Source organism: Pezoporus wallicus, unplaced genomic scaffold (assembly GCF_028554395.1).
Source record: "Pezoporus wallicus isolate ANWC-B61680 ecotype Strahan unplaced genomic scaffold, APGP_CSIRO_Pwel_v1 contig_8057, whole genome shotgun sequence".
Taxonomy (NCBI): domain Eukaryota; kingdom Metazoa; phylum Chordata; class Aves; order Psittaciformes; family Psittacidae; genus Pezoporus; species Pezoporus wallicus.
The window spans coordinates 852,175-872,899 of NW_026637044.1; the positions used below are offsets into that span (position 1 = coordinate 852,175).

At 56.8% G+C, this 20,725-nt stretch overlaps 3 protein-coding genes and 3 non-coding genes across 6 annotated transcripts; 2 read left to right on the forward strand and 4 right to left on the reverse strand.

The window, feature by feature from the left end:
• Positions 1 to 497: 497 nt before the first annotated feature.
• Positions 498 to 13,866, reverse strand: TBRG4 (transforming growth factor beta regulator 4). The gene is made up of 11 exons (XM_057402852.1): positions 13,789 to 13,866; positions 12,509 to 12,989; positions 9,907 to 10,224; positions 8,464 to 8,635; positions 6,750 to 6,907; positions 6,124 to 6,234; positions 4,930 to 5,074; positions 3,819 to 4,061; positions 3,012 to 3,123; positions 2,207 to 2,321; positions 498 to 672 (listed from the first exon to the last, which is right to left on the reverse strand). The coding sequence occupies exons 2-11, from the start codon at positions 12,932 to 12,934 to the stop codon at positions 571 to 573; spliced, it is 1,902 nt and encodes a 633-aa protein (XP_057258835.1). The 5' UTR covers positions 12,935 to 12,989; positions 13,789 to 13,866; the 3' UTR covers positions 498 to 570.
• On the reverse strand, positions 3,330 to 3,468 carry LOC130595857 (small nucleolar RNA SNORA5). The gene has a single exon (XR_008971410.1). It is a non-coding gene; the product is annotated as a small nucleolar RNA SNORA5 (small nucleolar RNA).
• LOC130595858 (small nucleolar RNA SNORA5) lies at positions 4,289 to 4,427 on the reverse strand. The gene has a single exon (XR_008971411.1). It is a non-coding gene; the product is annotated as a small nucleolar RNA SNORA5 (small nucleolar RNA).
• On the reverse strand, positions 9,567 to 9,704 carry LOC130595856 (small nucleolar RNA SNORA5). The gene has a single exon (XR_008971409.1). It is a non-coding gene; the product is annotated as a small nucleolar RNA SNORA5 (small nucleolar RNA).
• A 4,085-nt stretch (positions 13,867 to 17,951) lies between the features above and the next one.
• LOC130595852 (cathelicidin-B1-like) lies at positions 17,952 to 19,019 on the forward strand. Its single transcript, XM_057402894.1, has 4 exons — positions 17,952 to 18,179; positions 18,404 to 18,508; positions 18,617 to 18,700; positions 18,835 to 19,019. Exons 1-4 carry the CDS (start codon positions 17,952 to 17,954, stop codon positions 18,961 to 18,963), a joined length of 546 nt encoding a protein of 181 aa, XP_057258877.1. The 3' UTR covers positions 18,964 to 19,019.
• Positions 19,020 to 19,320: 301 nt separating this feature from the next.
• On the forward strand, positions 19,321 to 20,284 carry LOC130595780 (cathelicidin-3-like). The gene is made up of 4 exons (XM_057402791.1): positions 19,321 to 19,522; positions 19,742 to 19,849; positions 19,958 to 20,038; positions 20,124 to 20,284. Exons 1-4 carry the CDS (start codon positions 19,349 to 19,351, stop codon positions 20,214 to 20,216), a joined length of 456 nt encoding a protein of 151 aa, XP_057258774.1. The 5' UTR covers positions 19,321 to 19,348; the 3' UTR covers positions 20,217 to 20,284.
• Positions 20,285 to 20,725: the final 441 nt, after the last annotated feature.

Below are 20,725 nucleotides of genomic sequence, written 5' to 3' on the forward strand. Positions count from 1 at the left end.
GTGACCCACCTTGTTCCCCTAACCCAGGTTCACGTGTACTGTGGGATGCTGTGTGTGTGCTGTGGTAGAAGGGGAAGCTACAGAGTCACCAGGCCACGTCTGGGCAGGATCTAACCCTTCCCAGTTACACTCTCCCATATTCCCAGGGCACCAGAGCTCTCCCACACCTGTTCAATGTGTCCCACTGCTCTGGGTGGAAGCGTCACAGCACCTGAACCAGGTGTCACAGCCCATCCTCCCTCCCCTCTGGCACTGCACAGCCGCCTGGGGACAAAGCCCTGCTAATAAAATGGGACTAAGAGAAGACAGGATGGCTCTTAATCCTTAGCTCAGCTCAGGCTGGCTTCCTCTGGGCACTGAGCCACAGCTGTGTGACCGGCATCCTGCTGAGCATCAGCACGGAGCTGTCTCCCTCCCCAGGAAGAGGCCAAGCTGTGTGGCCACCAGGAGAGACACCAACCAGCCCTGACCCCCACCACCCACCCAGCCTGCAGCACTGTACAGCAATGGGTTTATTCAAACATGTTTCCAACACAGAGGTGCTGCTGGAGCCACGGGGCAGTGCTGGGGTTAGCTCGCCATCTCCTTGGCCAGGGCCTTGTTGAGCTTGTCTTTGAGGTAGGCTGTCCGCTGCCGCTCCGCCTTCAGGTCCAGGAACTCGTAGTGGGGCACCTGCAGCAGGATGGGGCGAAGTAGAGATGGAGTCAGAGCCCTGAGATGCACAACAGCATCCTCAAGGAGTCTCTCCCACTGGGACATGGGGCACAGGCAGCTCATAGGCTGGTCCCCATCACAGCAGAGGTAGGCACTGAACTTGAGGCAGCCATGTGGATGGGTGAGAGCACCCAATGGTCCCGTCCGGCAGTGGCATTGGCACCCAGTGAACGAACCACAGACAATTCAAGACTGTCCCCAAATTAACCCGCGTGACCACCAATGAACAACGGGGCTTCTGTGAGCAGCCGGGATGGCACAAAGCACTGGGACGGCCCCACTGACCACCCTGCCCCTTGTAGAGGAGGATGTGGGGCAGCACCTTCACTGTGAGGCTTGGGGACCACCTGAGCACCAAACCGTGTTTAGTTTTCCATGTGGATGCAGAGTACGTGCAGGGCTCCATGTCCCTGCTGCCAGCCCATCCCATCCTTCTCCTTGTGCCTGTCCCAGCCTGGTGAGCTGCAGATGAAGTGTTTATTTGGAGGGCATGCAGCTGGGGGAGAGGCTCACGTGCCCAGCACTTGCTCTCTAGCTGGAGGGTGATGGTTCAAGCTGTGTTAGAACACTGGCACCAGCACGTTGTTCCTCAGTGGTGCCTCTGCCAGCCTGTACGAGGGAGCAGCCGTGTCTGGGGGGATCCCACCACCCACCCCTGCCTCTATATTTAGCAGGGCTGAAGCTGCAGGAAGCAGCACTTCCCTTCTTCTCCTCCTCCTGTCTCCCTGAGCCTTCCCAGCCAGCCAGAGTGGGGGATTATGCAAGAGACTGGAGAGAAACAGCGGCGGTGAACCTCGAACCTCACTTCACATCAGCCTCAAAGTTTGGCAGTGAGCTCAGAGAGATGGAAGGAGGACGCTGGGGAAGGGCTGAAGCTCAGGGTTCTCATATGGAAGAGCATCGGACAGGCAGGGGAGATCACAATAATGCTCTGGGGTGACGCATGGCCCTCCAGCCTTGAAAGAGCCACACAGCTTGGGCAGTGCTGAGCCCAGGCTCTGCAGGGCAAGGGGCAGAGGGATGGCTCCCTGCCCATGCTGGGAGCACGCTGAGCCACCCTCCCTCCTCCCCCAGAGCAGCCAGTACCAGAGCAGTGCTTGCTGCCTGCCAGGAGAGCTATAATTACCTCCAGAAAGCTAAATAATGCATGACCCCATGGCTCCAGCGCAGGGGATCAGCACCCTAAGACCTTGTCTGCTGTCCTCCTTGATTACCAATACCCCCACACCACCTTCAGGCTGCCTGGCAGGTGGCCTGGAGGGGATCACAGCAGCTAATCCCAGTGACAGCAGGCAGGAGGGCAACCTGCTGAGCCATCCGCATGGAGCTGTGGGCACCAGGGAGCGCTTGGGGCTGGCCTTGGGGTTCTGCAGGACCCAGAGCCACCAGGAAGGTGGTGGTGGGGTTAGGGAAGCCAGACCCCCCTCCATGAAGGTGTCTGCTCCTCCATCTCCATGGAATCAGAGATCCCTCTCTACCCACGGCTACTCACATCCACCACGACGAAGCCGGCTGCCTGGATGTGGCGCCGGGCCATGACAAAGCGGCCCAGCAGGTCCTTGCTTCTGTTGCTGAAGTTGGGGAACTCCCACCGGAGGAAGGCAATCCTAGGAGATGCAAAGGGGAGCGGGAGGCTGTGAGATGAAAGGCTGGGCATGGGCACCATAAGCAGAGCTGGCAGCAGCACTCAGATCTCAAGGCAGCCATGGCAGAAGGGCCCGCTCCAGCTCTGCTGATTGCCCTGTGCCAGCGGGACACAGATTTATCCTGCTGGAGCCATTATCCTGCCTCTGAGCTATCCAAGAAGCACCGGGACAGCAGCTCAAGTGAAATTTATCCACCATCCGTGCCTGACGGCAAACTGAATGGGGTGATGCTGCCTTTTCCAGGCAGGAAGGAGGCAGCTCAGGGCCCTGCAGGCAGCCAGGCTCCATAGCAGACAGACCTGGCAAAGGCTTTCTTCAGAGGGAAAACCATCGGCACAACCTGTATGTGACCCCCTTCCCTTGCTGTGCTGCCACCAGGTTATCTGGCCAGAGCAGCCCCTCACTACAAAATGCTACCCTGGGTGGGGATGGCACAGCCTTACCACAATTCTGTCCAGTGCCCACCCCTTCTGCTCCCAAACAAGGGGGCACACAGCTGGGCATCACATCCTTGGCACACATCACTGGCTGTGGTGTCCAGGAGGCATGGAGCCCGCAGCTCCTCCCCACCACAATGGCAGAGCCCTCCTTCTCCCTCTTCCCCCTGCAAGCTCCTGCCCAGCTGGCAGCCACAGCTGAGCCCAGACCCACCTCCTGGCACCTGATGGCAACAGGTTTGTCCCTTCTGGGCAGAGCAGATGGGGAGCAGCAAAATTCTTCACGGGGAGAGGTTTATTTTCGCTGTTCACCACCATCTCAGCATCTGCATGGAGAGGGGGGAACACAAGGACTCCTGAAATCCCACCTGGATGCTGCTCACACACCACGTCTCTCAAGACTGGTGATGCAGAGCATGCAAGGTCACGCTACTCCCTTCCCAGAAAACCCATCCTTGCTGAAGCTGAGGAGCACCTCTGCACATACAGCCAGGGATGGGGTCTGCTTCCCAAGCATCTCCTCAGGCAGAAGACATGTCCATAGCCTGATTTTAGCCCAGCATCCCATGGGGAAGGGGATGTGGGGCTCATGGACCACAGAAGTGGCTGTGGCAGCCATTTGGCCAATCCTTGCCATGGAGGAGGCATGGATCGAATTTGACAGGGCTGCAGGAGAGCAGGGAGCTGGGGGAGCCTGGGGTGGGCTGCAAGAGCCCAGGGTAAAGCAGAGGAAGGGTGAGTAGGGCCAGAAGGCTCTCACCAGCCTCGATGCTGGTTGGCTGCAGGAGGAAGGCATTCCTCCTCCATCTGCTCCCCACAACTGTGCCCCGGGCTGCGGTTTCTGCTCTGCCATGAGTTGGGGGAAAAGATGAAACAAGGCAGGGCAGCTGCAATGAGGAGGCATGAGGCTGGAGAATGAGGCGGGTTAAACCCTGGTAGCGGTATCTGAGCCCTCAAGTTCAACTCCCTCCACTGCTGGGGTCCCGCTGCTGCCTGTAGAGGGGGCAGAAGAGGCACTCACCGATCTGCCAGCCGTAGATGGTGCGTGCATCAAAGCGCCCGTTGTCCTGGCTCCCCAGCACCCCCACCAAGGCCTCCCGCAGGCTGCTCTGCAGCAGGGTCACCTTCTCCCCTGCTGGCTCTGCCACGTTCAGCATCTCCGGCGGCAGGAATGGCCCCCGATAGTCAGGGCTTTCCAGCTTGGCAGCAGCATTGATATGAACGAGCTTCAGCTGTAAGTTTTGGGCCTTGAGGGACTGATCACCTGGTGGGAGGAGAGAAGCAGAGCTCGGACACGGCTCAAAGCCCTGGCTCTTCATCTGGTGGCCTGTGTAGCCTGTGTGACTGCAATTCCTGGTTCCAATCCCCCCATGACGGTTCCCTGCCTACTGGCATAGAGATACAGTCCACCAATGGCCAAATGCTGGGGGGCTTGCAGGAAGATGGCAAAGCCAGAAATCCCTTGTTTGGCAGGGACAGCCCCACAGAGGCCAGTGTCTGTGGTGTGATTTTGTTCCCAGTGTCCCATGGGAAGGCAACATGGGGCTCACAGACCACAGAAGTTGCTGTGGCAGCCGGCTGGCCGGTCCCCACCACGGAGGAGGCAGGGATCGAATTTGACAGGGCTGCACCTCCCCAGCAGTCACCATTTGGTGAGGCAATACAAAGCCCTCCAGTCTTGACAGGTTCCCTTGGCTATCACTGTCTTGTTCTCCTCCTCCCCCATCACACACAGGCACAAATGCACAGCCCAGGGGAGCTGCTGGAGGCCATGGCTCTCATTAGCTCAACTCTCCTGGTGCTGCTGCCCTGCAATTTCCATGCCTGGGTAACCCTGCATGGAGCTGTGGGGGATATGTTACAGCCACCCCTAATGAGATCTATTTCCTCATGGTTCACAGAATTATAAAATCACTTGGGCTGGAAAGGACCTTAAAGCTCATCCAGTTCCAACCCCCTGCCATGGGCAGGGACACCTTCCACTAGACCAGGTTGCTCTAAGCCCCACCCAACCTGGCCTTGTTAACAAGCTGTTAACTCAAATTTAGATGGACCAGGCTCAGCACCCCCACTTCTTGTCCCAGGTCTGAGGTTCCTGGGCCCTGTCCCACTGTCAGAGATGCCTATCTCACCTTGGATCTGAGTGTGGAAGTCAGGTGCCAGCACTTGCTGCAGGTAGGGAGCCTTGGCCTGCTGTAGCACGCAGAGTGACCACACCAGATCTGTCAGCAGGTGAGGCTCCAGGCTGTGCAGCTGGCCCTGGAGCACCTCATGGACCTGCAGAGAGGGAAACCAAACAGCTCAGCTCAGCACAGTGCTGCTGACATTCTCGGTCTTGTGGACAACACACAGGCCTGGCAGCTTGACAGATCCCTGAGGCCTTATGGTGCAACTAATGTGCACCATCTCCTCTACAGCAGTACTTCTTCCCTGGGTTATCTATAGAAGGGAAGACATTAAGATCACTCCAATGTGTCCGTGCAGCTCACGAGCTGTGGTTTGCAGGCCCGGGATGCTGCATCACTGCAGGGTAATGCATCACTGCAGCCAGCCCTGCCACAAGGCAGTGTTCAGGAAAAGGAGGGCTGGAGGCGACAACCTCATCAGGATCCGCAGCTACAACAGAGCTGGAAGGGTCTGAGGCTCTATGGGTGGTGTCACGGTGTCTGCCCAGGAATCACAGCAAGAGCCTGGAGCTCTGCACCCTCCCGGGGCTCTTCCTTTTCTACGATGTCTCAAAAATAAGTAGTTTTGCACTTGCTACAAAATCCCCCTTCACTGGACCATGACTAATGCTGACAGTGGGAGCCCTGGATGCTACTTCTCCACCTTGTCCTTCTCACTGTCCCAGGGAGACCTCCTGCTATCCAGGCTGGCCTGGCCACAAGGGATGGGCTGCCCTGTGGTGGCACATAGGGCCCTGCCAATTAGGGACACCCATATCTGATATCCTGGGCTGCATCACCAGCAGCGTGACCAGCAGGTCGAAGGAGGGGATTCTTCCCCTCTGCTCCACTCTGGTGAGATCCCACCTGCAGTCCTGCATGTGAACATCCCCATGCTGCTTGTGGCTGGCAGAAAAGCAGCCCTGCAGGGCCAGTCATAGACTAACTGGTTCAGCTGTTGACCACACACAGCCAGGGGAGCACAGTGAAGGTTTTTCAGCCTAGCCAGAGTTCTGGGCTCCCTTTTCCCATTCCCCACACCATTTACAGCTGCCTCAAGCCACCCAACAGCCATTTTCACACAGGGATGTACTAGAAGGAGATCTGCAGCCTCCCTACTAACAGAGTTGATGAAGAGGGGGAAAGGAGGAAGAAGGTTACCATGTTGAAGAAATCCTCACTTCCACTGGGCTGGAAGTTCAGGCGAGCAAAAGACAGGATGATACCGCACAGATGGGTGACTGACAGCTGCTTGGTGTTGTCCAGGGCATACTAGGGGCAAAAGCAGAGGTTTAGGTCTGTCCTGTATCAATCTAAAATCAGGGAAACACTGAAACTGTCAGCCAAGGATGCACACAGCCCCGTGGCAAGATGGGAAAATGAGAGCAAAGATGTTTTAGGGCTTCCCTGGGATTTTATCCTGGCACAAGGGAAAGTTGTGAGTGGAAGCAGAGCTCTGGAATATTCCAGAATAGATGCAAAATGCAAGCACATAAACTGGGGCAGAGGAGCAGCGCTGGCACTTGGGGCTGGAGGCTCAGACAGAGCTGAGACCAGCCCAGCTCCATACGGATCCCCAGTGCTGACTTTAGCAGAACATGATAATCAAGTCCTGTCACACTCAATTACAGCCACTGGCTGGGTAGGGAAAACAGTGATGACATCCCAGAGAGCATCCTGGGAGAGGTGATGGAAAACTGCTCCCACCTCCAGGAAGTGGAGTGGGTCATGGTTGCCCTGGTGCCAGTGCGAGCTCCCCAACCCGCCCCATACCTCCTCCTCCTCACCTGTGCAATGGCCTCAAACAGTGGCAGGCTGAGCCACTTGAGGAGGGAGAAGGATCTGATGCAGCGCGTCACCTCAACAGGCGTCATGGTGGGGATGTGGGGTTGCAGGTCGGTCGCTATCTTCTGGAAGACCTGGGGCTGGTGGAAATTCAGTTTTCCTTAAAGGAGCAAAGAGAAAGGGGCAGCCACTTACAAGGAGCTGGTACGGGAGCTGTGCCTGGACGGGAGGTGGCAGCACAAGGAAAAGCATGAAGCTGCTCACTTGGAGCAGAGTGGTACTGGCCCCCCCCCCCCCCCCCCTCAGTTGCCTTGGCCCGATCCTTTCTGGTCAGACCAAGTCTCTACCACATCCTGCTGCACTCATTACCTCCCAGTCCTGGTGCCAACTCATGGCTCCAGCCTCCACATACTGCTGGTAGCAGAGACTGACTCCAGTGTCTCTATCTACAGATCCTGGTCTGGCCAGAAGGGCCCTGAACTCCCTAAGGCTGTCAGAAACCTCATGAGGTTCAACCCTGCAATGATCAGCAACCAGGAGCACCAAGACCTGGAGGGGCCTGGGTCAGTGTGGACCAGCCAGGAGGGGACAGTCCCCACAAGAGGAGCACAGGCAGGGTTCGAGACCGGCTGCAGCAGCAATGACAGGTACAAACCATCCCCTCACAACAGTGTGGCAGCTACAAGCATTGAAGAGAAAAGTCAGCACAGAGTCCTGTCCAAAAGCATCTCCCCTGCAGTGGCTACAGCACTGTCAGAACCTGTCCAAACCATGTCCAGCCATTGTAGTTGCCCACTTCGTACATTTTAAGGCTGGGGAACTGCTGGATTAGCTTTGTGTATGACCCAGACTTATATATACTGTCCAGCTGCCCTTCCTTAGCTGAAGGACCTACAGCCCTGCTTCTGAGAATGGCACCTGGCATGGGTTTGGAAGACGTAGCACATGGAGCATCCACCACTCTCCTTGAAACTTGTTCCAGATTAACCAATTTACCAAAGCTGGTTACATCAACGAGAGAAGCACAAGCTCCTTCCAAAGCCAGGTCTACTGGGTTATTCCTTTAAGGGTATAGCTAACTTATGAAGGCTGTCCAGGCCACAGTGGCTGTCAGAAGAGCTGTTCCCACCACCAGAAGCTGGGCAATCAACTGAAGGAGGGCTCCTCCTTGACTCTCCTGGCTTCCTTTATCTCTCCTTGTTTGTGTTTTCCACTGGCTACCAGCAGTAAGAGAATAGAATCACGTAATATTGCATGGAAAGAGGAGCCAGAGAACTAAGGATCTTAAGCTAAATTAACAATCAGTGCTACTCTGCTGTTTATAGACCTGCTGGGTGTGTGACCATCATGTATCTGGTGGCTCTGGTCTAGCCTGGGGCCAGGAACATCACCATGATGGCTGTAACCACCCCTGTGTCTTGCTAGTGTTTGTACACTGCAGGGTAGAGGGGCTCCCTGACACAAGGACCACTCTTCCAAAGTGCACTCTCATCTCAAATCCCCTCCTTTCAACATGCTGGATGGAAAATGGCATATTTGGGTTCATTCTGCCTGTGCTTGGAGCTGGAACTACCTTACTGTGCTGGATGGTATGTTAGGTCCAGCCTAATGCACGCCCATGAACCTTTATCTGACTGTGGCAGCAATCTGCCCAAAATCAACTGGACTCTACCGCCTGTAACATCCAGCAGGTCCCAACACAACCATGCTCCTTACCATAGGCAAAAATTAGGTCCATCAGGACGTTGAGGCTGAGCTCAGAGTGTTTCTGAATCAGGTGGTAGGACATGGCTCGGAGCAGAGGCACGCAGCGCCGGTTCTGGTAGGCTAGAGCCAACGTTATTTTCCGGATGTCATCGGGGTTGAACTGTTCGGCGAGCTCCAGAGCCTGCCAAGAAATGTTTGGAACAGCCATGTAAAGGGAAACCACAAAACTTGAGTACCTGGAGTCCTGCATCTAGCTCAAGTGAGTCCAGAGGCCACAAAGATGCTATGAGGCCTCCAGCACCTCTGCTATGGAGACAGGCTGAGAGAGCTGGGCTTGTTCAGCCTGGAGAAGAGAAGGCTCCAGGGACACCTTAGAGCAGTGCCTAAAGGGGCCAACAAGAAAGCTGGAGAGGGGCTTTTGCCTAGGGCAGGTAGGGAAAGGATAAGGGGGAATGGCTTTAAACTGACAGAGGGGAGATTGAGATGAGATCTGAGGAAGAAGCTCTTCCGTGTGAGGGTGGTGAGGCCCTGGCACAGGTTGCCCAGAGAAGCTGTGGCTGCCCCATTCCTGGCAGTGTTCAAGGCCAGGTTGGACAGGGCTTGGAGCAACCTGGTCTAGTGGAAGGTGTCCCTGCCTGTGGCAGGGGGTTGGAACTGGGCTAGTTTTAAGATCCCTTCCGACCTAAACAATTATACATCTAGGAAAGCAAGGTGCAGATCCAGCCTTCACACAGAGCTGCTACCAGCTGAGCCCCTCCATGGGTGACGGGGACTGGAACCAGCAGCAAGTATTTAGCACATAGTGAGGCTAAGCAGCTGGGAGGGAGTGTGAGGGGAAGCAGACCCTTTTTCTCTCAGCAGAGCTCATCCAGAATCTCCCTGCTGCTGGTTCTGCCTCCTGCAGCAGGTGGGACCTCAGCATCCACTCCATCCATAACATGCTGTCAGGCAAAGACTGACAGGGCAAAGGCACCCACTGGCGGATCAGCACCCACTTTCCACTGTAATTTCCATGTCATTTGCAGGACACAAACCCAACATCATTAATTTGGGTTCTGCATAAGCCAACAACCCCATCAGATCCAGCTACAGCACTCTGCCCCGCCACATGCTGGTGTCTGCAGCATTTATTTATCCCCAGGGTCCAGGCAGAGGGACGGTGGGGCTCAGGAGCTACAGATGTTGCTGTGGCAGCTGTTTGGCCAGTGCCCAGCACGGGCTGGACAAGGACTGAATTTGACGCAGCTGCATTCAGGCCTCCTGCAGTGGTTCTCACCCAAGAAAGGACATTTCCCTACTCCAGTGAGGAACAGGGATGCACTGAGCCTGTGTGGAATTAGGGTTCCCACATGCAATGGGCTGAAGGTGATGGGACTTTCCCGCTGTCGTCACCTGCAGGGAGGTCATCTGTCTGAAGAGAATGGAGATGAAAGTGAGAGCCCAAGCCCGTACCTTGTCCTCCAGCCGGTCCATCAGAGCTGGGGAGATGTGCCCGACCCTGCCCATCAGCATCACCACGGTTCGGGTGCCCTCAAGCTCAGTCCAACGCAGCTCCAGCTTCTTGATGATCTCATTCAGCAGCTGGCTCTCCTTCTCCTGCCTGACAACCAAGAACTCTGCCAGGGAGGCAAGATGCTTGAAGGTGAAGCGCCGCAGCCGCCACAGCACCTCCTGCTCCACTGACTGCATCTCCCTACTGTTTCTGTCCATCCTCAGGGAGTAGAGGCTCTTCAGAAGGCTCACCAAGGTGTTATTCCATACGTGAGAAATCTGGCAGCAAAAAGAAGTAAGGGAAAGGTGTTGATCAGAGACAGCATGAGAGTATTGAGTTGCCAGTCATGCCAAACACCAGGCAATGCTCTCTTTATAGGAAGAAGCAATGAGGGGGAGGCAAGACAGACCTCCTTAGGCTGAGGACATCTAAGCTGTCCCTCACCATGGCAGGAAACCTCTGCACCCCCTCGTAGGTGTAGCCTGCATGCTCAGAATCAAACCAAAGCGACCCAGGCCCTGATGAGGAAGAGAAATCTCAATGCCTATACCAGAAACTGAAGCCACACAAGGGTCCCAGCATGGATGAGCTGAGGAGTAAGCACACATGTCACTTCGAGAGCTCTCTCTGCCTCAGAAAAGAAGCTATACAGATTTGCTACCAGCTGGGTGGAATGCTTACTCAGACTTCACCCTTCTCTCAAAGCATTTACGCTTCCTTGTGGTGTGACTGGTGAAATGAAGAGTGGTGGGGAAGAGTTATAACTCAGGAGCAGAAACTTGAGGGCCTCGGGGAGGAAACACCATGGGACTCCAACTCACCTCCACCCCTCATGTCAGATTAAACTTAACCTGAAAGCTGTTTTCTCTCCAGTGTCCCCAGAAGCATCTTCCCTGTAAGGCCCTGGCATGAGGCCCTGGCACAGGCTGCCCCAAGAAGTTGTGGCTGCCTCATTCCTGGCAGTGTTCAAGGCCAGGTTGGACGGGGCTTGGGGCAACCTGGTCTAGTGGAAGGTGTCTCTGCCTGTTGCAAGGGGTTGGAACTGGATGAGCTTTAAGGTCCGCTCTAACTCAAACCATTCTAGGATTCTATGAAAGGAGGTTGGGCATGAATCCCACCAGCTGTTTGGAGCACCAGGACCTGCCCAGTCCATACTCTGCCCACTGAACTCTGCCTGCCCACCACTGGCTCCCTCACCAGCAGTCCCAGTGTGAGGCAAAGCTCATGATTTTCCACCAGCCATTGGGCTTCCAGCTTTCACCTCTTTCAGCATTCATCAGTGAATGCTGTTTCCAGCCTCAGCTTCCCCAGCTGTGCTCTACTGCTGCTAGGCAGCACTAAAAGGCAATTACAGTCTGAAATCTCTCCTGATTGGTATAAAACCAAACCTGATCCTTAGCACAACATCGTTTCTTATGGGCCCTTCAGAAAGCATCACTGCACCAGGTACCCTGGTACAGAGCACTGCACCTGTGCTTGACACAACATCCCAATGTTACAACATGACTGCAGAAATGAGGAGTTGCTTCGCAGTGTGGCTGTGCAGGAAGGAAGTGAGGCAGTGCTGTGAGACATTGAATTTCAGGCAGGAGGGACCATGAGGGTTTGGGCAAAGGCTTTAACTCTCTGGCCTGTCCAAACTCCATCACTTCCACCAGCATGGCAAATTCCTGAAGTTCAGCACCTCGGGCACAAGAATGACCTGAGCCCTGCTTCAGCGCTCTGCTAAAATGTAGAACAAAACAGAACAAAACCACATCAGGATGCAGCTGGGAAAGGAGCAGAGCTCATGATGTAGCCCAGTGCACTCAGGTCACAACAAGAACCAGACTGCTCCTCCAGCTGATGCTTCAGCTTTTTTCCCCATTCACATGTACAAAACTCACCTCACTATGAGCCTTCCTCCTCAACGCTGTCCTGCCCCATGCCTCAGCTACTGTTCAAAATCTCTGGCTTGTGGACATAAGGACGTTGCAAGCCAATTAATTTCAGTTTCTCTGCACCAGTGTTTTTGCATCTACACAATGCTCAACTTACATTCACTTATCTACATCTGTGGCTGCAGTAACAGCTCACTGGAGAAGAACAAGCATCTCTGCAGCAAGTTTGCTTGCTTTACATCTCAAAATTCCTAGCTACACCCCCCTTGGCAGTTTCCAACACTGCCTCGCTTGTCATATCACCTGTGGAGTGTGACAGCTTGGCTTTGCCAGCGCTGGGGCATCCCCTCTCCACCAAGGGGGCTTAAGGACCTCAGCAAGCCCCTTTGATCAACTGGGGTGACAATGACACAGGACCAGTAAATCAGAAGGAGCAAAAATTTCAATCCAAATACAGTGGCAGAGAACCATTGCGGCCCATTACAAAGCTAAATGGGCAGCCTTCAGACAAATCCCACCTCTCTGCTACCCTTAGATGGGGTTTCGGAAGCAGATTATGGATAAAGATGAATACAAGGTGTCTACAGAACACTTGTACACTCAGGGCCCTACCAGGAGCACTGCCTGCTTTTTACCTTGTATTCCTTCCCCAAACTGGTCCTGCCACATGGAGGGAACTCACCTGGGAATCCATGATGCTGACAAGCTGCTGGAATCGCTTATCTAGCACAATACTCTCTGTTTCCAGCTTTTTTTCTGCTGCCAGCCGGGAAAGTTGAGTAATTATTAGGGAGGCCTGGTTGCTAGTAAGGGGATGGAGTTCAGCCAGCTGCAGGAGCTCCTGAGGACTCGTGGCTGTTTCAACCAGATCCCCGATCAATTTGTACTCTTGACTTCTGTTGTCCTCGGCCAGTTCTTTGACTGAGAATCCATCTGCCCAGCTGGAAGGGCTTGAAGTATGAAATGAAGCGAGAGGCACTGGAGGCAGAGCTCTTGCCACCGCCACCTTCCCAGCCGGCACCAGCAGGGACGCCGGGACTGCTGAGGAAGGAGAGATGAAGGAACTGAAGTGCCGCCAGCAGCAGCGTCGCACCAAGTGGGCGGCCATGGTGGAAGGCCGGGGCTGGTAACCGGCTGGGGGTCAACACCACATGTCAGGAAAGCTGTGAAAGGAAGAAAAACACTTTGGGTACAGGAAAAGTTAATAAACATGTGGTGGCCAAATTCTGGTAACGGTTGTGTTCCTGCCTGTGGCAAGGGGTTGGAACTGGATGATCTTCAAGGTTCCTTCCAACCCACAGTACTCTATGATTCTATGATTAGCAATACTGGATGCAAGGGGGCAATAAAAGGTTTCTGATGAAAACAAAACACCGCTGTGGCAGAGGCACTTCCCCGCTGGGGCTAAACTCCTGTCAGATCCCCTTAGGGGCTGCTGAACTCGTGTGGCTTCCCAAGGTGGCTCGCAGCCACTTCAGAACGGCTGGCTGCGGGTCTGGTGCACACCCAGCTCCGCATCAGCCCTGCCTAGGCCTCACCCGTCCCCCGCAGTGTTCAAGGCCAGGCTGGACAGAGCTTGGAGGAGCCTGGCCTAGTGGAATGTGTCCCTGCCCATGGCAGGGGGTTGGAACTGGATGAGCTTTAAGGTCCCTTCCAGCCCAAACCAGTCTGGGATTTGATGATTCCCCTCCCCGCTGCTCCCGGTTTCCCCACACCACTTCCCTGGGCTCCCACCTCCCCTGCTCTGCCCGCGCACCTCACAGGCCCGGGGCCTAGCCCCGCCGCCGGTCGATCCCCCTTAGAGGCCCCACACCCCGAGCCCAGCCTTCCGCCCCAGGCTCTTGCTCTCAGCGCCCCCGGGCCCGCCTCTCCCCACCCCGCCGCAGGCCCGACCCGACCCGGCCCGGCCCGGCCCGGCCCGGCCCGGCCCAGCCCAGCCCTCCGGCCGCCGCCGCGCCTGACCTCGCCCGCCCCAGCCGCACGGCGGGCCGCCACGGAGGCGCCGCACGCATGTACGCCGGCGCAGCCTGACTGCGTCATACACCGCAGCAAGCGCCCATTGGCTTAGGAGGAGGCACTTCCGCCGCGCAGCGGCGGTGGGCGCTGAAGGCGGTGTGGTAGCCATGAGGCACCGGGCGTGGCGGCGGGTCCGGTTCCGGTGTGTTGGGGGAATGGTTTGGGTTGGAAGGGACCTTAAAGCTCATCCAGTTCCAACCCTTGCCATGGGCATGGACACCTTCCACTAGACCAGGTTTCTCCAAGCCTCGTCCAGCCTGGCCTTGAACACTGCCAGGGATGGGGCAGCCACAGCTTCTCTGGGCAGGGCCTCACCACCCTCACAGGGAAGAACTTCTTCCTCACATCTCAGTCTCCCCTCTGTCAGTTTAAAGCCATTCCCCCTTGTCCTGTCCCTTCCTGCCCTTGTCAAAAGCCCCTCTCCAGCTTTCTTGCTGGCCCCTTTAGGCACTGGAAGCTGCTCTAGGGTTTCCCTGAAGCCTTCTCCAGGCTGAACAAGCCCAGCTCTCTCACCCTGTCTCCACAGCAGAGGTGCTCCAGCCCTTGGGACATCTTTGTGGCCTTCTCTGGACTTGCTCCAACAGCTCCATGTCCTTCTTGCATTGGGGCCCCAAAGCTAGATACAGGGCTGCAGCAGGGTCTCAAGAGAGCAAAATACGGGGATAGGGTGGGTGAGCTCAGGCTGCTGTGAGCAGGAGGTGTTCTTGGGGTTGCTTCTCTACAACTCCAGGGGCTGAGCCCCCATGCTGATTCCTCCATCACCCTCCTCCTTCCTCAGACCCCTTAAAGCCCTATCACGTGCAGCCCTTTTGGCTAGAGGGCTTCTTGTGGGTTGGATTTCCCTGCAGCCCTCTCCAGGCTGCAGGGCTGATGGAGCAGCCGTGTCCTCCCCTTTGCTGTTGAGGTTGTCACCAGCAGAAGTTACCCATGTTCTGCCTCACCCACCCCCCGTGTTTCCTTTCCTGCTCTGTCCATGTCCAAACAGATCAGGGCCCGGCTGTGAGAACTAATAAAAGGCAAATAAATTTGTGGGTTGCCAGGAATGAGGAGGGGCAGCTCAGTCTTGAGGTGGTCAAATAAAGTGGGGACTGATTTATGAGCAGGGTGTTTTCTGCAGCTCTGGGCCTTCGTGTTTGCTTTTGGGGGTGTTGCTTACCCCTGCTTCCAGCACAGGGTGAGGAGTTGGCCTGAGAGCACAGCTGTAGCTGTGTGGGATGTGATTTCCCCAACTAAAACTCTCCAAGCTTTTCCCTTTCTTGTTCCCAAAATGGCCTCACGGGATTTCATGTTGTGAAAGAGTGGAGCCTGCTCGAGGTTTACACAGGACACTTGAAACCAATACTTAAAGGTCTTGACACTGGTTTTGGTTGCTGCTGAATCCTAAGTTTGACCTGGTGCACCCTCCTGTGGGACCCAGCCTCTTGCATTGAGCATTGTCCCAATTTCTGCTCTCTACAAGTGTCCAGGGCAGTGATCCTGCTTTCTGACCAGCTTCCCCCCTCAGGATCTTGAGCTTCACCATCCCGTGGTCACCACAGCCGATGCTGCCCTGACCACCTCATGTCCACTAGCTCCATCCTGGTTTGTAAGCGGGCGGTCCAGTGGAGCACTTCTGACTCCTCAGTTGCCTGGTTCTGGAGCTATCTTCCAGGCCCCCCATGGAGTGATGCATCCAGTTCTGCACCAGCAAGTCAAGAAGGGCACAGACAGAGTGGAGAGGGTCCTGAGGAGGGCCAGGATGATGGCCATAGGGCTGGAGAACCTGCTCTAGGGGGAAGATTGAGGGAGGTGAGTCTCTTCTCCCTGGAGAAGGCTTATGGGGACCTTATCCCAGTGGTGGAGGCTTTCAAGGAGCCATGAGGAGAAGACAAGGGACAATGGGTACAGTGAGAGGTTTCATCTCAATTTAGGTTATACAGTGAGTCATTCCCTGGAAGAACCTCCCCAGGGAAATGGTGGGGTCCCCATCACTGGAGGTTCTCAAGATGAACATGGGGTGCAGGACAATTCTATATAGGGTCCCTTCTCCATGGAAGTTTGGACCTGGTTGCACCTGGATCTTTCCAGGGCCAAGCTGGGCTGTCCCATAGATCCGTGATCGAGTGTCCATCCCTGGGGACTTCCCACGAGCTGTGACCTGGGTGCGCTCGTCCCTGCTTCATCTACAAGCTGCTGGCAGAACACACTCAACGGCTTTCACTGGCCAAGCAGCTCTGAGCCTGTTGGGTGGCTTTGGGCTTCCACTCGCTGTGCATGGCAGTGCAGATGGTTGAGCAGAGGGTCATCTTCCGGGCACGGTCCCTTGAGGTGCTCCTGGAGATTCCTGCTTGGCTTCGGAGAGGGCGGCCACTCCCAAGGCTGGTGCTTGGTCAAACCCACCGTGTTTGCAGAGAGCTACAGGTGTCTTCATTGGCGGATGTTTCAACCGCCCAGCCATAAAACATCACCGGGGGCTGGAAAGCCCCGGCCGTGGGGCAGGGAGGATTCTTCATCCTGCCTCATGGGAGAATCGGGTTGAGAACAGAGGGTGTCACCCTCTGTCCCCACCAAACCCGGGTCAGCTCTGTGGTGGTCACCTGTAAGAACATCGAGTCCAACTGTTAACATGCCACTGCCAAGGCCACCACTAAATCATGTCAATCAGTGCCACATCTACATGTCTTTTAAATCCCTTGAGGGACGGTGCCTCCACCACTCCCTGGGCAGCCTGTGCCAGTGCTTGACAGCACTTTGGGGAAGAAATTTCTCGTAATATCCAATCTGTCCCTCCCCTGGTGCAACTTGAGGCCGTGTCCTCTTGCTGCTTGTTGCTTGGGAAAGAGACTGGTTGAAGGATGGACTGAAGGATGGACTTCACCTGACTACAACCTCCTTTCTGGCAGTGGTAGTATTGTAGAGGGCAATAAGGTCCCCCCTGAGCCTCCTTTCTCTCCAGACTAAATCCCCCCCAGGTCCCTCAGCTGTTCCCCATCACACTTGTGCTCCAGACCCTTCACCAGCTTCACTGCCCTTCTCTGGACCTGCTCCAGCACCTCAGTGTCTCTCTTGTAGTGAGGGGCCCAGAACTGAACACAGGATTTGAGGCACAGCGTCACCAGTGCCCAGCACAGGGGGATGATCATGGCCAGCAGGGCCAGGCTACGCTACTACTGATACAGGCCAGGATGACATTGGCCTTCTTGGCTGCCTGGGCACAAGCTGCTCATGTTCAACTGTTGACCAACACCCCAGGTCCATTTCCATTGAGCAGCTTTCCAGCCACTCTTCCCCAAGCCTGGAGCATTGCATGGGGTTGTCGTGACCAAGTACAGGACCTGGCACTTTGCCTTGTTGAACCTCACACCATTGTCCACAGCCCATTGATCTGGCCTGTCCAGATGCTTCCTACCCTCCAGCAGATCAACACTCCCAGCCAACTTGCTGTCATCTGGGGGTGCACCTGATCCCCTCATCCAGGTCACTGATAAAGTCTCTAAACAGACTGGGCCCCAACACTGAGCCCTGGGGAACACCACTTGTGACTGGCCACCAACTGGGTTTAGCTCCATTCACCACCACTCTTTAATCCCAGCCATCCACCAGTTCTTTACCCATCCAAGCTGTGAGCAGCCAGTTTCTCCAGGATAATACTGTGGAAAACAGTGTCAAAGGCTTCATTCAGCCCTATGGGAGACTGGGCCTGAGAAACCCAACCTGGTGTCACCCTATGTCCCCATCAGACCCGGCTCAGCTCCTTGGTGGTCACCTTGGCATGGTGGTACCCAGGACCAGCACCCTCCCTGTGCCTCCATATGTTGTGGTTCAGCATCACCCCTGTCCTCATTTCACCCTCCCTGGGTATGCAGTGTGCTCCCATGGGGGACCCCTATTGTGGGGGGACCTCAACCCTGTGGCCTCTCTTCTGCTGAGCAGTGCTGGGCCAGCTGCTGTGGTGGCATGGGTGTCAGAGGGGGATGGACTTGGCTCCTGGCTGGATTTGTCCCCCTGGGAATTCCCCAGTGTTACAGGGGGAAGTGTCAGCCCATGGGAACGCCCGTGGTGGCCGTGCCAGAGCATCCAGGGCAGATCCCATAAAAGGGCTGCCGGCACAGAGGGTGGCAGGAGGCGGGATGAGGCCGTGCCAAGTACTGCTGCTGTTGCTGGGGCTGGCCAGAGCCACCACACCAGGCCCAGATGGATCCACACTGGGATCGGCTGGATCCATCCCAGTGTCCCTGCCAGGGCTCTGGACCGTGAGCTATGAGGATGCTGTCTCGGCAGCTGTGGAGCTGCTCAACACAAGGGTCATCACTCCCTATGTCCTGCGGCTCCAGGAGGCACAGCCCCGGCCCGGCTGGGTGAGTGCTGAGCTCCTCCATCCCCACTGCACCCCGGTGGTGCAGGATCCGTTCCTTTTCAGGGCTGTATCGTCCCGTTTTGGGGCTGGGTCTGACCTACTATGGGGATGCTGCCCACCCAAGCTGAGGATGGGGCTGGCTCATCTCCAGCCTGGATGTGGCTCCTCCTGGGGCTGGATCCCTGAACCAAGTGGGTCCCTGATGGGTCCTGTCCCCTCTCCCAGCCTGGAGACCTGCAGCACCCGCAGGAGCTGAGCTTCAGCGTGGAGGAGACCTCGTGCCGGGCACCAGGGATGGCCACCGCTGCCTGCAAGAGCCGCTGGTTTGGGGTGAGGCTGCATCCTGTGGGTCCCCAACAGGGAACCCGAGGCATGGGGAGCGGGGTTCAGGCTCCTCTCGGCCTCGTCTTCCCCGTGTCCCACTCTGCTTCCCCACAGGCAGTAAGCTGGTGCCATGGCTATGCCTTCCTGGAGCAGCAGCAGCCCATGGTGGAGCTGTCCTGCGAGAAGATGCCCATCACGGTAAGGAGATGTCCCCACTGCACCCCCTTGGCTTTGCTTCTCTCCCTGGCTGCTGTGGGACACGTCCCCCCTGGGGGTCACCCAGACCCCCTCGCCATCCCCCCAAGGTCTGACACCGCTGCTTCTCCTCCCAGCTCGGCCCGATACAGAAATCCGGCATCAAGAACCTTTTTGGCAGGATCAAGGAGCGTTTCAAGGGCTTCTTCCAGTGCAGCAAGGTCTGGATCCGTGACAAACTCAACCTGAAAAAGCCCAAATCCTGAGCGGGTGATGTCGCGTCCCCCCTGCCCCGTGATCCTGCCCAGGCGCTCTGCTTCCAATAAACATCCCTGCAACGATCCCAGTGTCATTCCGGTCCTGTGGGTCCCTGCGCCGCACTGTCCCTCTCTGTGCCCCGATAGGGAGTGGGGGAGCTCCCTGGTCCCACCGTCTCCCCAGTGCCCAGACAAGGGGCTCCAAGGCAGTGGGGTTGTGTCCCCAGTGGGGACTGCCAGCACTTGGGACACGCTTAAGACCCCCCCATGCCGTGTCCCTCCCACAATAACTACCACTCTGTGGGCTGGGGCCAGGCATTTCCGGAGGGGGGATGTTTCCCAGCCTCCCGGAGCAGGGATAAAAGGGGATGCAGGGGGTGGCCACGGGACAAGGATGCCGAGCTCTTGGGCACTGGTGCTGGTGGTGCTGGGGGGGGCCTGCGCCCTCCCTGCCCCGGCCCCCCTGGCCTACACCCAGGCGCTGGCTCAGGCTGTCGACTCCTACAACCAGCGCCCCGAGGTGCAGAACTCCTTCAGGCTGCTCAGTGCCGACCCAGAGCCTGCCGCGGTGAGTGGCACCACACAGGGACCCCCCCACCGTGATCCCTGACTCAGGCTGCCCAGTGCTGACCCCATCCCATGGGGACATCAGGGGGACACCAGGTTCTATGCATGGGGAGGGGTTTAGAGGTGCGGGGCGGGATGCAGGGGATGGTCCTCACTGGACTGGCTCTGAGTGCCTGGGGTTGGGTGTCGTTTCTCCCTGGTCACCCTGTCCCCATCCCAGAGCATCCAGCTCAGCTCCCTGCAGCACCTCAACTTCACCATCATGGAGACGCAGTGCCCGGCTCGCTCCAGAATCCGCCCCGAGGCCTGCGAGTTCAAGGAGGATGGGGTGAGAGACAAGGGGAGTTCTTGGGGGGGGGTGACACCTCCTGTGGGGTCCCTAACCTGGGGCCGTTCCCCCCTGCATGTCCCTGCATTCAGCCCCTGCTCTCCGCAGCTCGTCAAGGACTGCTCTGCACCCGTGCCCCAGCGTGGCGGCTCCGTGCTCGGTGTCACCTGCATAGACTCCACCACAGACGTGAGCTGGGGGATCCCAGGATGCTGCAGGGCCTGGAGGGGGACGTGGGGGTCCCCTCACCCTGTGACACCCCCTCTCCCCACAGCCTGTCCGGGTCAAGCGCTTCTGGCCGCTGTTGGTAACAGCCATCAAGACAGTGGCTGCTGGTGTTGGCATTTTCAAGTCCTTCAAGGGATGAGCCCCCCTCGAGGGGCTGCCATCTCCTCCCCTTCCAGTTTGGTGTCCCCCTCTTCCCCAAATAAAGCTGCTTCCCAGCCCCACTGTACCTTTTCCTGCTGCTATCACCCCACTGGGGACTGGGTACATGGGGACAGGATGGGGGGTGATGCTGATGGAGGAGGGTCCTGGGGTGGGAGCTGAGTCCCACACATGGGCCTGGCATCATCTAAGCCCCACGGCACTGCCAACTCCCCAGGCCTCGTCCTGGCACTGGCCTTATGGGGGGTCTTGCCTCCTCGGGACTGAGGCAGCACTCCAAGAGCAAAGGGTCCCCCTGGAGCTTGTGCCAGCCATGGGGTCCCCATAGGGTATGTGTGGGGCACAAACGCAAGGGACTGTTGGCCCATGTGGGGTGGGGGGGAACAAGGGGTTACATCCCCAGGGGCCACGGGAGCCAGGGCTGCAGCCATGACCATGGTCTGGGCAGTTTTGGGTTGCAGGGGTCTCCATGCCCCAATGTCCCCATCC

Coding starts and splice junctions, on each gene's coding strand:
- TBRG4 (XM_057402852.1), bottom strand. CDS start 12,934: ATGGCCGCCCACTTGGTGCGACGCTGCTGCTGGCGGCACTTCAGTTCC. Junction 8,636..9,906: donor TGGACCGGCTGGAGGACAAG/GTACGGGCTTGG, acceptor ATTTCTTGGCAG/GCTCTGGAGCTCGCCGAACA. Junction 673..2,206: donor CCGGCTTCGTCGTGGTGGAT/GTGAGTAGCCGT, acceptor ATCCTGCTGCAG/GTGCCCCACTACGAGTTCCT.
- LOC130595852 (XM_057402894.1), top strand. CDS start 17,952: ATGAGGCCGTGCCAAGTACTGCTGCTGTTGCTGGGGCTGGCCAGAGCC. Junction 18,509..18,616: donor GCAAGAGCCGCTGGTTTGGG/GTGAGGCTGCAT, acceptor GCTTCCCCACAG/GCAGTAAGCTGGTGCCATGG. Junction 18,701..18,834: donor GCGAGAAGATGCCCATCACG/GTAAGGAGATGT, acceptor TTCTCCTCCCAG/CTCGGCCCGATACAGAAATC.
- LOC130595780 (XM_057402791.1), top strand. CDS start 19,349: ATGCCGAGCTCTTGGGCACTGGTGCTGGTGGTGCTGGGGGGGGCCTGC. Junction 19,523..19,741: donor CCGACCCAGAGCCTGCCGCG/GTGAGTGGCACC, acceptor TCCCCATCCCAG/AGCATCCAGCTCAGCTCCCT. Junction 19,850..19,957: donor GCGAGTTCAAGGAGGATGGG/GTGAGAGACAAG, acceptor TGCTCTCCGCAG/CTCGTCAAGGACTGCTCTGC.